The sequence below is a fragment of the Sardina pilchardus genome, chromosome 17, assembly GCF_963854185.1.
Source record: "Sardina pilchardus chromosome 17, fSarPil1.1, whole genome shotgun sequence".
NCBI classification, from domain to species: domain Eukaryota; kingdom Metazoa; phylum Chordata; class Actinopteri; order Clupeiformes; family Clupeidae; genus Sardina; species Sardina pilchardus.
The window spans coordinates 2,576,007-2,590,851 of NC_085010.1; the positions used below are offsets into that span (position 1 = coordinate 2,576,007).

The following is a 14,845-nucleotide window of genomic DNA, read 5'->3' on the forward strand; positions in this document are numbered from 1 at the left end:
TAACCTGTCTGAAACGAGTGCCACATTTTGCATCATGTTCTGGCTGAGGTAGTAGTTTGTGCTGTTGTTTGGGTAGTGACATTGCCCGCTATGGAGATGACTGCGCAAACGACTGCCTTACTGGAGCTGGTGATAAAACTGCAACATGTTCCAGACCACGTTGGAGAACGAGTAGAATTTTCATGTATCCATTCAAAGTAACCAGGACATGCGCCCACAACCGGAATTGATTGTTGAGTGTTATTGCTATTGTAATTTGTATCGATAATAAATCTCTAGTTACTTTCAAACTCATAATTTGCTGTTAATGTTTTTTAACACCAGTTATTCGTCTTATTTCCATTGTTTTCCATGACTTTATAACCACTTATTGTATTATGGAGCAGTTCTGTATAAAATAAGGCATGCCATGTATATCCTATTTTAACTATTCTTAATACTTTTTGATGCCAGTTTATTGGCTTTGCTATTTCACTGTACTGTATGTATTTAAGCTTTCATGGAGTCAATTTGAGAGTGTGACATTTTGTTTTATGTAACATGGTTTACCTTGCATGTGTTATGATATCATGTCAGTCAATCACAAATCCACATGAAGGAATGGAAGGCTGAAGGAGTATAGCTTGCATCAAAACAGTCCATTTTTGTTAGGGAAGCCTGTAGTCATTGGTTTTGATGTGCACACAAACCTTGGCACAGATGTCACTCTTTGCCAGGTTTAAAACCTGACAGAGGGTCTCTTAAATCTGGTAAATATTGTCTCCAGCAACACTTCAATTAATTGAAAGCCAACCAAAATGTACACATTACTGGTACAAAGATTCAGAATTTACATCTCAATATTACATGCAATTTTAAAGGAACTGTTCGTAGTTCTAATCTAATTGCAGAGAGGGTTGAGGTGGAATAAAATGGCTCATACCAAGCCACAATATTTCAACCAATCAACATATTGATTTAGGAGCATGGTAAGGTAGGGTGTAATCTGATTGTCTTATGAGAACTTTTAGCCAGAATTGTAGACTTACCTTTAACTGCAATCTTGCGTCCCTCAAATATATGGCAACATGCACCGAGGGTATGGGGGAATATTACAGGACTGTCTAAGTTAAAATGCCAGGTTGTGTGGTACCTTATACCATACCACTATTTCAGACAAAGCATTTCACTTATAGATGAGAAATTCAGTTCTGTCACTGCTTATTTGCTTCTCTCTTTACACTCCACCTGTCTGAGCAAGTTAGTGGAACTCGATATAGCAAATAGACCAATTGGTATACTGCGCATGACTCAATAGTCTGATTAAATACAAAAAAAAAAAAAAAACAGAACGTCTTCATATCTTTGTATTCCTGTTCAATTATAGGCGTTATAGAGCTTTGTGGGAATAAGACTCACACCCAGACCAAAATTCTTTATCAATTATGTTTTGTATTTATTTTTTTTGGAAAACCAACACTAGAGGTAAAGATTTTTCCAAGGTCTTTGCACATAAAATACCTAGAACATTAAAAATACGTTTGACTCCAGACACTGTTTACAAAATGTACATTGCAAGGTTAACAAAGGAGTTTTCCAGTGGTCCAAACCCTCCCCAAAATATATGATGACATTGAAAATGTTACAATAATCTCTCTAACTCACTGATCCCAAACACATACTCCTCAAGGTAGTCGGTGAAAAGAATTGTACTCCATGTATACAGGTTCAAACCATATGCAGTGGAATGCGAAGTTTGAGCACCCCTATGGGAAAAAAGATTGTATTTTGTTAAAATACAAAGTTCAACACTAATTATGTTGTGCAAAAGTTTGGGCACCCTTCCAGAATATAGCCTGACATAGTGAGTGTTACTTCATTTGTAAGGACTTGTTGTAAAGGATGGACAGGGAGATATTCCAAATATGTGATTTAATTCAAACATGGCAAGGTTTCTTCTTTTAGGAGGTTTTCCTAAATGAATGCCCGGGTTTGTGACTAAACCACACACACTTGGAAGACTCCCCAGCACGTGGGATGCTGACGAAGCACAAACAGCAGAAAGATATCAAAGCATTTCCTGCTTGCAGTTTCCAATGACTTGAGGACTAAAGGTAACTCAGGAAGTTAAGGCGAGATTTTGAGGAAAACTGTATGTCCGCTTAGCAGAAAGGCCAACCAAGTTAGTCATATGACCCAGCAAGATTTATCTGACACTGGTATGGCATTGCAATGTGAATTGCTGCTTGCAGAAACATTGTCTACCTGGAAGGGCTACCAAAGGGAAATCTTAACAACTTCCATATTAATGTCTATAAGTCACAACATGTCATTTTGGAGAAAGGGCTGTGAGCCGATGAACGAAAAAAGGTGGAAAAAAAGTGTTTGAGGGGAACCCATTGACAACTGTAAATATGTGGTGGATATTGTGTTTTAGGATTCTTTAGCAGCCAGTAGCATAGAAGACAGAACTGAGGTAAAGAAAAGGTTTATGAATTCAAATTCAGATTGAAATTCTGTAGGTTAATCCTAACAATGATGTACATGCACAACATTCTGTTTAATAGACCTTAACATGGTATGCAAGATGGGAAAAAAAATGAAATGCTGACTTTCCACAGTGCCCAAACTTTTGCATACAGCTATTTGAGAGAAAGTGGGATTGGCATAATGCTATGTAGATGGATTTCTACAAAGACCATATTGTGATGAAATATGGCAGCATCCTCAAAAATGAAGTTAACCTGCCCACCCCCTTTCTAAATATTCATCTTTTGTTGCCAGGAAAACTCAAAAGGATATGAATGAGGTTCTACCTGTATGTAAGACTGGAAGTCCATTACCTTTATCTTGATAGTATGTGTCTGGATATAGCAGCATCAACTGTCTTTGCATAGCTACAAAAAAAACTATGATTGAAATGGACTTGTCCTGTTCTTTGTAACAGTTGTAAAAGCTCAGTCCAGTTGCATGCTGACCTTAAATGACAGAGTGTCTCTGCCCAAGCTGTTTAAATGAGGCATTCACTGTTAAGCCAGTGTTTTAACTTATCATCATGGCTGATAGTTGTCATTTGATCTTTGGTAGACTCCCTGCTTCTGCATCAATCTTATTTGGTCACTTGCTTTTAAGACTTGGCTGACCTGCCCTCTTTATCAGATCTTTTCAACAATTGATAACAAGCCGGTAAGTTTGTAGTATGATTTAGATAAATAGTTACATATAACAATCTCCGATTTGTATTATTGTTCCTGTATAGTTCACAAAAGGTTTAGTTTTAGAAAGGAGGTAGGGATTTTCATATTTGTTTTGTAGTCCACACTTAGCTTAAAAATGCAGCTAGTATATGGATTTCCTACATTTGCACATAGAATAACCATGTGGATGTGTACTTTCTGTATTTGTTCAGATGCATGGGGGCTGACTGGAGCACTGTGACAAATTCAAGTAGACACAATGTGGGCAGCTCATTTTGTGTAAAAAAATAGATGACTAACTTGCATTGAAAAGCGTAAAGGTAAACATAATTATGTTTACGCCGTGTAAACAACACCTAAGTGTGTTTGAATGTTAGAGATTCCAAGTTCCTTCTGGTTTCCTTTAACCAAAAAAAATGCTACCCATTGATTATTTCAATGTTCAAGATCAAAAACCTGAGTTAGAAAACTTCCTTTTAGAGAAACTGGCACACCATCAGCAACTTGTCATATTCCCATGCACAATTGGTTTCAAGTGGCACCATCTTAAAAAAAAAGTTTCCCCAAAACATCTTTTTCTACAAAAAACAATAAATACAATCCATTCATCCCAAAACATAGGCTATAATTGTGCAAATATGACATAGAAAACAATCAAAAAATGTCAGACTGTTGTGTCAGCGTCTGCAGATCCAGGACTTTGCTGCCATAGTTTAAATACATAAATATATATTTAGGGAGAAACATTACTTTGAGCTTGCTTAATAATAAATAAAGTTATACATTATTTTGAATACAAATACAGTATCATAGATGAGAACACAAAAAAAATAATGACTACATTTAAAATGTAGTTTGAACACTTAAAATAAAAGGAATTGTACACTCGCAGGTAAAAATCAGTGACACTGTCTATTTGTTATATTGCTCTACAAAAGCTATTAACACACAAACACCTTACTGTACCGTAAGACTTGTAAATACAGTTTAGAACAAAATACTAACAAAACTACTGCCCCTTGCTGACATTTTTTTTGTAAAACAATATTTCACATTCAGCAGCATGCAGGAAATGGCACAGACAGAAGTGAAAATGGAACACAGATATCCTAAAATCACATTCACTCAATCTCCATATTCAGTTTGATGACAGAATGTCCGACAGCCATGCTGTACATCTTGTGATATGCCTACGGAAATCTGATGACCTTCAAATAAGAGACCCTTTCTGCTCAGTCAGGTAGGGATATGAGCCACATATCAGGGCCATCTGAATGAGCATGTCCACCTGCAATGGGCATCATGCTTCGTTTTATGGACAATGGCAAACTCAGTAGTTTACTATAGAATAGTTCATTCAATACTCAGTAATATTGAATTCTCACTGTTTCAGTCAACAGTTAAAACAGCTTGTGGTGAGGCCTGTGATCCCCCCCCCCCAGTGCCATCATCTGAAAATGCCAAACCATTTACCATCAACTGCTGGTCCAGCCTTACATTAACATTCCTTACATTAGCTCCATAAACCCTGTCTTACTCCTGCTGCTGTGAACAGAGTGGTCCCCTCCTAATGAGTGGTAGTGTGAGTCAGCAGCAAACATGTCTGTAACCTTCTTGTACAGAACACAGGAGTAACTCAAGTACATCTCCTATGTTAGAATAAATAATCAATACTTGGCCCATGTATAGATTTTACAGTAATGACAAAATATAAACAAGGCATACCCCCTCCCCCCACGCACACATAGCATTAACATAAAAATAAGCGTATCTGCATACACATATCGCATCATTTAAGTCATTGCACTTTGCTCAAATTCTTCACTCCATACCATTTCTCTCCTGCATTACCCCGTAATCTTCAAAACAAAGCTGGAAAATGGCGCTTTTCAGAAATGTCCTACAACTACAGAACCTGCATTTACACTCAGCATGTTCAGGGAAGCTGGAAGAAATTCTGTGAGGGATATTATATAACCTTAAAAGGCCATTCTGTGTCAAAGCACATAGTCAGTGGTCTGTAGTCAGGGGTCACATGAAATACATAGTTGAGAAATATACAAAGTGCTTGTCATCGGTAACTGTTCATCACACAGGAAGAGACTCCAGAGGGAAGCACAGGATGGGACAAGGGCAAGGAGCCTCAGCGGACCCCAGATGAAGTACACTGAGGGGGAGAGGGGCGGAGGAGCGGGGGGGGGGGGGGGGGTGTGCAGTAGGAACCCTCTCTCGGAGGGCTCTTTGTTCTAGACTTGGCGGTTACCATACATCAGAGGGATGATGTAGACAGAGATGTCATCTCCAGAGCCCAGTCTGTCATTGGTGATCCTCCAGCCTCGGTCCCTCAGCACCCCTCGGGCACGCATGACCAGGTCCTGGGCAGCCATGGTGTACCTGTTTATCAGCCGCAACACACACCTTTAGCTTGTTTGGTTTTGCATCAACTTCTCTCATTGGCAGATACTTGGACACAGTTTGCTATAGTTAATAGATGTAGGACCACAAGTCAATACAATCCCTCATTATTATGATTTGTTCATGCTGTCAAGTCTTTTATTGGCTACTGACAATACTGGATTAACCACTGTGCTGCAGCACTATGCATATGAACTCATTTAGTTTGTAACAGGCTGCAAAATGTGAACACAAGTTTCCATCACAATGTTACTTGAAGCTATGCCAGTGAACATAACTAACCATTGAACTACGCACAAATCTGTACAATTAACCTGACCAATATTTCGCCATTTGCCAGCTAAACATAAACATCCTATTAACAGTTAGATTCTGATTCAAGTATACATTTATGCTCGAAAATACCATGAAAATGTAAGAACAGCCTTCTCAGCATGATGCTTCAAAAACATCTGAACGTCGATTACAAAGCTAACTCTTTTTTTTATCCGTGTCAGCTGTGTAGAGTTTTTCAAAAACAGACAGAATACTCACAGAACTGTAAGAATAACAAATGTTAAAAAAGGAAATACATACGCACACACACACACACACACAGACACACACACACACACACAATCTTGCCTGTGTAAGTCATCAGGGTCACAGTTGACCAGGAAAGATGTGACTGCTTCAGCTACTTCCTCATTGGACAGGACATCCCAGAGGCCGTCAGTTCCCATAACTAGTACATCATCTGCCCCGTGCTCGTACTGGGTTAGATTGTACACTTTTACCTGAAAAGAAACATTTCATATGGTTAGTGACGGCACCATATTTGGTTAACATGATTTCTGGAAATATAGGAATCAAACCTTACAAATGACTGTAAATACATGGGTCCATCCTGTTGACTGACCTGCTTTTCACTGTCATTCAACTTGAGACATGTCATTGCTCAGGAAACCAACGTTTTAACTTTCAAGTGTATCAGGTTATCACAAGAGGAGACCCATACTGAGCCAAATTAAGTGTCCACATGCATACACATTGACAAAAAATATTGGAATATTTTTTTTTCTGGGATCCTTTTCCTGGACTATGCATTTTATTGTTGTACTCCCTGTGTCCATGCCAGTAGGTAGGGCATGAGATACAGCACACATGAAGTCAAACATGTGAACAGAGGAAATCAATCAAGTCTGCAGCTTCCTGAACTTGGGCTGAACTCAATGTGCAATGAATTAAAGATCAAGAGAGTTCAGGAAAAAAGATCAGACACCTTGAAGATGAAGGCTGAGAGATGCCAAGTCTTTGAAACTGACGGCCAGGTGGGCATGAGCTTTCTTACAATGGCGAACAGATTCAGTGTGGACCGAAAAAAGACACACGATGGGCTTAATGTCTGACTCTGCTAGCACTATCATTGTTTAAGACAAATAACTAGAGGTGCAACACTCCTTTTCTCTCTCCTATGAAATGCATCTCACCTCTGGACAGCAGGAGAGAAAGGGTTTGATGTAAATGTTTGAATCGTGCACTTTAAGGTCATGGTCGCCAAGCCCCCGAGTCACTCCAATGGTGGCCATCACCCGTGCCTAGGACAGAAACACTGTTAGTGCTGCAAAGGACACACGGGCTGTTACGCTGCATCACTTGACTGTCTTTTGAAGTCAACTTTATGAATATCCTGTCTCACTCAACGCAATAACGTCTTACCTTCTTTCCTTCTCCATATATTAAAGGAAACTTCAGGTCATCATCGTCAACGGTTTTATATGCCCTAAATAAAGAAAATAAACAACGTGGTCAGATTCTGGATATAGGAGATAAAGTTTTAATTAAACGTGTTTAGCACATGTAAGTGTAAGCACTTTTAATTTGGCTGGAATGGGCAAAAAAATGTATAGCCAGGATCAGCCACATTCTTCAGACGACAAGTGAGTTGTCCTTTTGATTGCCTGAAACATAAACTGACAAGCCGTATACTAATAAGATCTCTCTCATCTTGAGAAAATGAAAGTGAGACCAAAAGGCCCACTTTCTCCTGCGAGCTCCCTAGAGTGCTATGCAGTGAGTAATCTATCAAATATTTAACACTGACCAAGTAAACCATGCTCTGATATGAGAGCCATTTTACAAAGGATCTAAACAGAAGCACACAGAGATATACTGTAAGGTGTACCTTGCCTTTCCTTATTTTAGGGTTTGAAGATGTATTAGTACAAAGTGTGTCTGTCAGACACTAAATTGCTTTTATTTATTGTTTAATTTGCACTTTTACTTAATTTGATTTAGTTTTATTTACTATTAACTTTTTTATCTGTATATTTGAAACATTCCTGTATTATTTAATGATTTTCAATGATAATGATAATGATCCCAGGAGGGTGGTGATGTCGGTCAGTATTTTCTATGCGTACTAATCACCGCCCGCAACCCATGTCCTTCCCATCACCCTGCTGCGCCTATATGGGAGTCCTGGAGGCCTGGCCAGGCTGGCCTCTCCTCTGCCCGGGTGAGACATGAATGCTAAGTGCTTGGGCTTTAGTCCTCTCTGCCCGTCTCAAGGACACGCATTAGTGCATGAGAGAGCGGTCACTGTGTGTGTGTGTGTGTGTGTGTGTGTGTGTGTGTGTGTGTCAGGGATGGAAATTAGCCACCCGCCACCCGCCAAATGCGTGTAGTTTTGCGCGCTGGCGGGTGAAATATGTCAACACACCTGCCACTGTGGCGGGTAAGCAACTACTTCTACTTAAAGTTGTTTATTTCATCAGAATATTAGCAGTCGCCGCAGAGATAATGACACACGCATTGTATCAATAATCCTCAACATCGATGGACATGGCGATCACAACAAACATTCTGGAACGGAGCGCCTTAGAATGTTGGCTCTCATCATTGCTGTGGCAGTAGCAGTGGCAGTCTCTGCTCAACCCTGCCACTGCTCTGAATGATCTGTATCCAGCTTAAGGAAATAAGGTTTTGCCTATATTTTTGTAATGTAATAGACACAGTCACACTTTTTAAAAACTATTTCAGCTTGTGTAGGCCTATCAGTGCTTTCTTACTGAACACAATACCACAATAATACCGAAGACCGTGATAATTTTGGTCACTATAACCGTGGGGCTAAATTTTCATACCGTTACATCTCTACTTGGCAGTATAATGTATGGAACGGTTGAATATATATTGGCTGGTAAAAATGTTGAGTGGCTGGTAGATTTTAAAATCTACCTGCCACAGTGGCAGGTGGACAAAAACGTTAATTTCCATCCCTGGTGTGTGTGTGTGTGTGTGTGTGTGTGTGTGTGTGTGTGTGTGTGTGTGTGTGTGTGTGTGTGTGTGTGTGTGTGTGTGTGTGTGTGTGTGTGTGTGTGTGTGTGTGTGTGTGTGTGTGTGTGTGTGTGTGTGTGTGTATGTGTGTGTGTGTGTGTGTGTGTGTTGCCAATTTATCTCACAATACAGAGAAGGCACAATGATGTCCGAGTTATACATGCTCCTTCACTTATCTTCAACAAAAGGTTTCCGACATGAGCGACTAATCTGTGAACTTCAACTGTGTCTGGTTATGGCCTTCACTAGTCCTCTCCACACAGTCTGTATTCTCCTGTATTGCTCCACCTACAGACCTGATCAAGCTCATCATTTTTTGGAGGAGGAGGCCACAGTGATCGGCATGTCACTCACCAGCCATTCATGGTGAAGTCTCTGTAGAGCATCCTCTTCCCCACCTCTTTCCTCTGCACTCGTCTGGGGAACTCCAAGTGTGTGAACTCCCCTCCCAGTAAGTGCGGCTGCATGAAGCCCTGCAAGAGAGTGGAGGAGAGATGGGAGAACAAGATCAAAGCACGCCGCCAGGTCAGGCAGGAGGCACGTCCAGGATATTTTCCAACAAAACGCGCAAATCCTTTGAAGAGTTTAAACAGCAATGATTGGATGAGCGCTATTCAGTGAATTTCTCCACTCATTTCAAGGGGAGGAAAAAAGGATCATTTGAAAATTACCAGGAACTGCAGTCGCTGTCGCTCTGACTCTGGGGTGAACTCCGTGGACATGGGGATTACCTCTCCGTTCCTGATAATGATGGCCCTGGGGAGACACGACACCACACACTCGCTTTAATCAGGCTTGAATGGAGAAACCACAACAGTGTTTGGAGGGGGGGGAAATCTACGCTGTGTGCTTCACACCAATTCCAACTCTCCCATGAGAGGAACATCAGAGAGATGATTTTGGAGGTGCCCGCAGTGGACTGTAATCAAGACCCCATTTCACTGGTTGGGGGAGAGACCTGTTCCAGTTAATTTCATGTGTTTAAATAGCACACTGGCAGAGCCGTCCAATGAGCTCAGATGTACAGCCTCATGGTCTGCTCCCAGGGGGAGTTCTACTGAGGAGTTATGGGGGCTGAGTGTATATTTGGAGTATAACTTTTTATGACCTGCTTCACATCCCCATCACCCAATCCCATTCAGTGATTAACAGTCGTACTGTGTTACACAAACATTCACTTTAAACAGGACTCATACAGTTACATGGTGCGCCTGCTAAATGGAGACATCAGACCATTCTGAATCTATCGGTGTCACTGTGGTGCTGGCGCTGAAGAGGCCTCTCACCTGCTGTCCCCTGCGTTGGCCACGTAGAGCTTCCCCAGCAGGTAGACCGCCGCCAGGGCCGTGCACCCCCCAGTGATGTTGTACACGGCCTTGTCCCGCTCAATCTGGGAGTCCTAATACACAAGCGCATACAGGCACCATGTTAAAGGTAGGAAGGGCTCAAATGAGCAGAACAACACAGACCCATGATTAGAGCCACTTGACTTTAATAACATTTTATGAAAATGCAGTCTCTGCCCTGGAAACACACATGCAGACACATCGAGACAGACTATGATTTGCACTGGTGCAATGGTCATCTTAGCAGACTCCACCAGTTCCTTTGATGCCATACAGTTCAAAGTTTTGGAAGAAATGTGACCACCAATAAGACTCCAGCACAAAACCACGGTATGGTGTAGCGGGTCCCCCTGTTCCCCTTCACTCACACAGCTGCCCTCTTTTCAATGGAGATTTTTCTAAGCATTTGGAGCTTTTGTCCACGTGTGTAAAAGCATTGTAGCTCAACCGCATATTTTTAAAAATGCCTTCTAAAATTAAGATTTTGTGAAACTCCGGTTTCCATGATTCCATGTAGACAAATAAAATGTAGACTTTAGAAACAATGACATGAGAAGAGCAGTGGCAACAATGGTAATTATGGCAATGGGACATACAGTATGGCCACAATATCGTTTAATTTGCATTTTAGTGTGTAGGGAGACACACATATATATATCCCTACACGCTAAAATGCAAATTTATATCACATGGACAGACAAAAAAACACCTCATAGACTATTAGATACCCAACAATCAACACAATTCATCCTCTTAAATACAATGATGAGTTTATTAAGCGTAGTACTCGTTCTTTATCAGACTATGAATGGGCTCTCAGAGGCACAATAGTCCAGTGAGTCCCAGAGCCACTGGCTGGACGCCACTCGGTCACTTCACATGTCTCCAGTGAAGACAAAGAGCTGAGTGGAGCAGACACAGAGCGTCTGAACAGAGGTGCAGTTGGAGGGGTTACCCTCCCACCTTTTACCTGGCTGCTGATCAGCCATCCATCAGCCCTCCTGGTGCCATCATGCTGGCCATATACATCACCTGAGCACCTCGCGGGTCTGTCAGGTGATTCTCTAGTCTAATGTATTTCTGAAATTAGCGATAGAGACTTTTAAGATTTGCAAGAGCTGTTTCCATTGCCTTCAGGAGACCACTCAAGGAACAATGAGATACTGTCACCTGAAATGACCTTGAAGGAAGGTCATCAAAAGAGTGTGAGTATAATCTGGTGACAAGGATTATCCTGCAACAACAACAGTAGTAGTAGTAGTAGTAGTAACAACATTAGTAGTAACAGAAGTGGTGTTGATAGTAGTACTAATATGTGGCCTTAATTATTAACCACTTCAGATGCTCATCTTTGTCAATTCAAGATCGTTTTTTTTTAACATAGTAATGCTATGGCTGTATGTCCATTGCAGAGGACATAAAACCTTATACGGTTGCCTATAAACTGCATTTTTTTGCAAACAATGTATGTGAATATGTCATACCAGTCTTTTTGGTAGTGCTTTCATGTGCTGCACTGATTTTTTTTTTTAAAAGAATATGCCACTATGTGAACATACAATACCATCTAGTGGTCATATCAGAAATGATTTCAGGTGTACAGGGCAATTTGTTTCAGCTGAACACTGTGGCTTAGACCACAACCCACTGGAAGACAGAAGTAATGCAATTAAGGGCATTAAGGGAACGGAAAGGTCAGAAAACGAAACAGGATGTGATCACACGTGAGTGCACTCACTGTTTCACTTACCGCTCAGGGTAATGACAAGCTACTGACACTGCCTGATATCTTGAGTCTCTCAGGATCTCTAATATTCAAAGAACCGAAGGTGAATAAAAAAGTTCTTTTTCTGCTACTCCGCTAACAGAGGAGTAAAATGGAGTTATTAAAGAAGGGGATTAAAAGGCATCTGTCGTGATAACGTCTTGTCACTAGAGGTACCCATCAGCACACACTGAAGAAATCAACAGCCCAGCAGCTTGAAATACTGTCCTACAGGGGCGGAGCTATAGGCGGGGCAGGCGGGGCAGCTGCCCCTGGGCCCGAGCCCTTTCCGAGGGCTCAAAGGGCCCTCTACACTTCGTCGAAAACGCGAACTCAATTTCCCCGACCGTAAATTTTCTCTCACTGAATGTGTTGTAGCGCACATCACTCATTATTGTTCAAATTGGCTGGCTAGCCGGATTATATATCTAGCATTTTAGATCTACTGTTTTATCATGGTGGGAGTCATGACTCAAAAAATACCAGTGAAATCCCTAAAGCTGTCTTGTAATGTAATAGTTAGTCATGTTCTTTTAAGATAAGCTATGTTGTTATGGCTTGTATTTTTTTTTAATCATGTTTGTGTAATTTTTTAACAACTGCAGTGCATGATGGGTATGACATCTGAAGACTTGTTGAACGTCATCATCAAAATTCCATTGTAGTGAACACGTATAATAGGCTTGGACTAGGCTAGGCTACGGGAAGTTGGTAATACCTGGTTTAACTTGTTCTTATGCCAAGCATCAGCCCCGGATCATTCTCACACAATTAACGCAGAATGTATCGTTTTTATGAATGACAATTCCAATAATCGATCATACGAGAAAGATCATTATACTTTGTGGGCTCTCTCCATGCTCGTGACTTCTACAAACTAAAGCATAATTGGGAACGAAATTATGAGCATGCAGTAGAGACAGAGAGGCAGGTTCCAGCTTCACTCTTCCGCTGTCAGACCGTATGCTATAGCCTATATTTAGGTGTCATTATCTGCCCAGCTAACGACGGAAATTCGAAATAAGATGTGAACAGCAAGTGGCCGCATCACGTGATGTCCGTTACCGTCCGAAATTCGGCAAGGAATTATCGCAAAATGTGCAGAACATTTGAAAACAGCTATTAGGCAGGTTCCACCTAGCTTGTCATTGTATCTTCTGCCATAAGAATCGTTTTAAGAAAGGTGGCTAATGATGATGGCAGCAAAAACGAGGGGAGGCTAAGGAGGTGGCCGATCAGGTTTCCAGTGATTCACCATTTGTAAGCTCAGGTTGGTAAGAAGACTATTTTAGCCCATCAACCATCTCTGCCCCAGGGCCCTGTGTGCAGTTGTTCCGCCACTGCTGTCCTACCTGACTATGGAGAAACAAGGGAGTGGAAAGGGTAATGTTTGAGTTGAATAGGTGGTACAGCACGAGGACAATAAAATGATTTGATTATTGTCTTTAAAGCAGAGGAAATGACTCACTTTTTTCCATTCTAATCACACCCTACTACTCCAATAGCTACCGCTACCGTGTGGCTAATTATTGGCTATTTGAAAATGTGAAATCCCCTTCAGGTAGAGAACTAAAAGGAGCTTGTGTGAGCTGGATGCCAGCATCACCTGCACAGAGATGGCAAGACATCTACAGCACATCCAGAGCACACCTGTACTGCGAGGGCCTGAGTGAAAGCTGCCATCTCACCATCTCTTTGAAGGCGTTCTCCAGGGCTCCCACCACCAGACTCTCATGCTGGATCTTCTTCTCTGTGTAGAAGCGTGGAGGAGGGGTGCAGGGGGACCCTGGGGCCCCGGCGGCCCCCCTGAGGGAGGCGGCACGTGTGAGGGCCCGGTTGGTCCCTGGCGTCGGGTGATTGTTGGGCTCCTCTCCCAGGCAGGTGGGGGGTAGGCTAGCGAAGTTGCACAACACGTCCAGAACATCTTGCAGCTGCTCCACAATGTGATGCTGCATTAACCTGGAGGCAACCACAGCTGCCCCTGAGCCTGCATGCCCATCAAACATGCCCCAGTAGTGAAACACCAGTCCCTCAGAGTCCTGCAGGCAAACACACAGACCCACACAGACACAACACGTTACGACTGGGTTTATTTATACACCACTAACACTCTTGCTCTCTCTTGCTCCCTCTCTCTCTCTCTGTGTCTCTCTCTGTGTGTGTCTCTCTCTCTGTGCGTGTCTCTCTCTCTCTGTATGTGCGCGTCTCTCACTGGATTTCCAAGTGTAGTTAATGTGTTTGTACTGTCCACACACACAACACATGTATTAATGTACACACCAAACCCAGACAGGCATGAGAACACATGAGCAAAGAGCAACTGGCTGCACATATGTGCTGTGTTATGTAACATGTATGCACGGTGGCTCACCACACTCAGCCCGCTGTAAACATTATATATCAGCAGGGACGCAACATGCCATCAAACTCAACGATCTCTTCGGAAAAGGTGCTACATTGGCAGATTGGCGAGCGCTGCCTCCAGTGCGGAGCATCTGTGCCATCTAATGGTGAGCCTCTAAGCGCTGGCCCCTCTCCATTAGGAGGAGAGAAGCGTATGTTTGTCCCTAGAGAGGCATCTATAAGAGGATTAGCATACAGTACACACATACTGTATGACCATCAACTGAATACACATCAATTCATACAAGTGTTAGGATTAATAGTGAGGCTCCCTGTATCTGTGGCGTGGAGAGTAATGAAGTGGCATAAAAGATTGCCACTTCAGGTTTCATCAGCGATAAAGGGATCTATTGTAATGTTCAAGCCCTCTGTCAGGTCGCATCTGTGAAAATGTGTCTGCAGGGGAGAGAGGCATAAAAGAG

General features: G+C 42.0%; 1 protein-coding gene across 2 annotated transcripts in view; it reads right to left on the reverse strand.

Annotated features, from left to right (window-relative positions):
• Nucleotides 1-1,411: 1,411 nt before the first annotated feature.
• The window catches only part of LOC134061857 (protein phosphatase 1H-like), a 118,372-nt gene continuing 104,938 nt past the window's right edge, over nt 1,412-14,845 (reverse strand). For both annotated transcript variants that reach the window (XM_062517664.1, XM_062517665.1), the window contains 8 exons: nt 13,709-14,059; nt 10,196-10,308; nt 9,581-9,665; nt 9,264-9,382; nt 7,290-7,353; nt 7,061-7,168; nt 6,216-6,367; nt 1,412-5,570 (listed from right to left, as the gene is read on the reverse strand). In XM_062517664.1, coding sequence (XP_062373648.1) covers nt 5,423-5,570; nt 6,216-6,367; nt 7,061-7,168; nt 7,290-7,353; nt 9,264-9,382; nt 9,581-9,665; nt 10,196-10,308; nt 13,709-14,059 — 1,140 coding nt within the window. In that variant the 3' untranslated portion in view covers nt 1,412-5,422. The remainder of the gene's footprint in view (nt 5,571-6,215; nt 6,368-7,060; nt 7,169-7,289; nt 7,354-9,263; nt 9,383-9,580; nt 9,666-10,195; nt 10,309-13,708; nt 14,060-14,845) is intronic.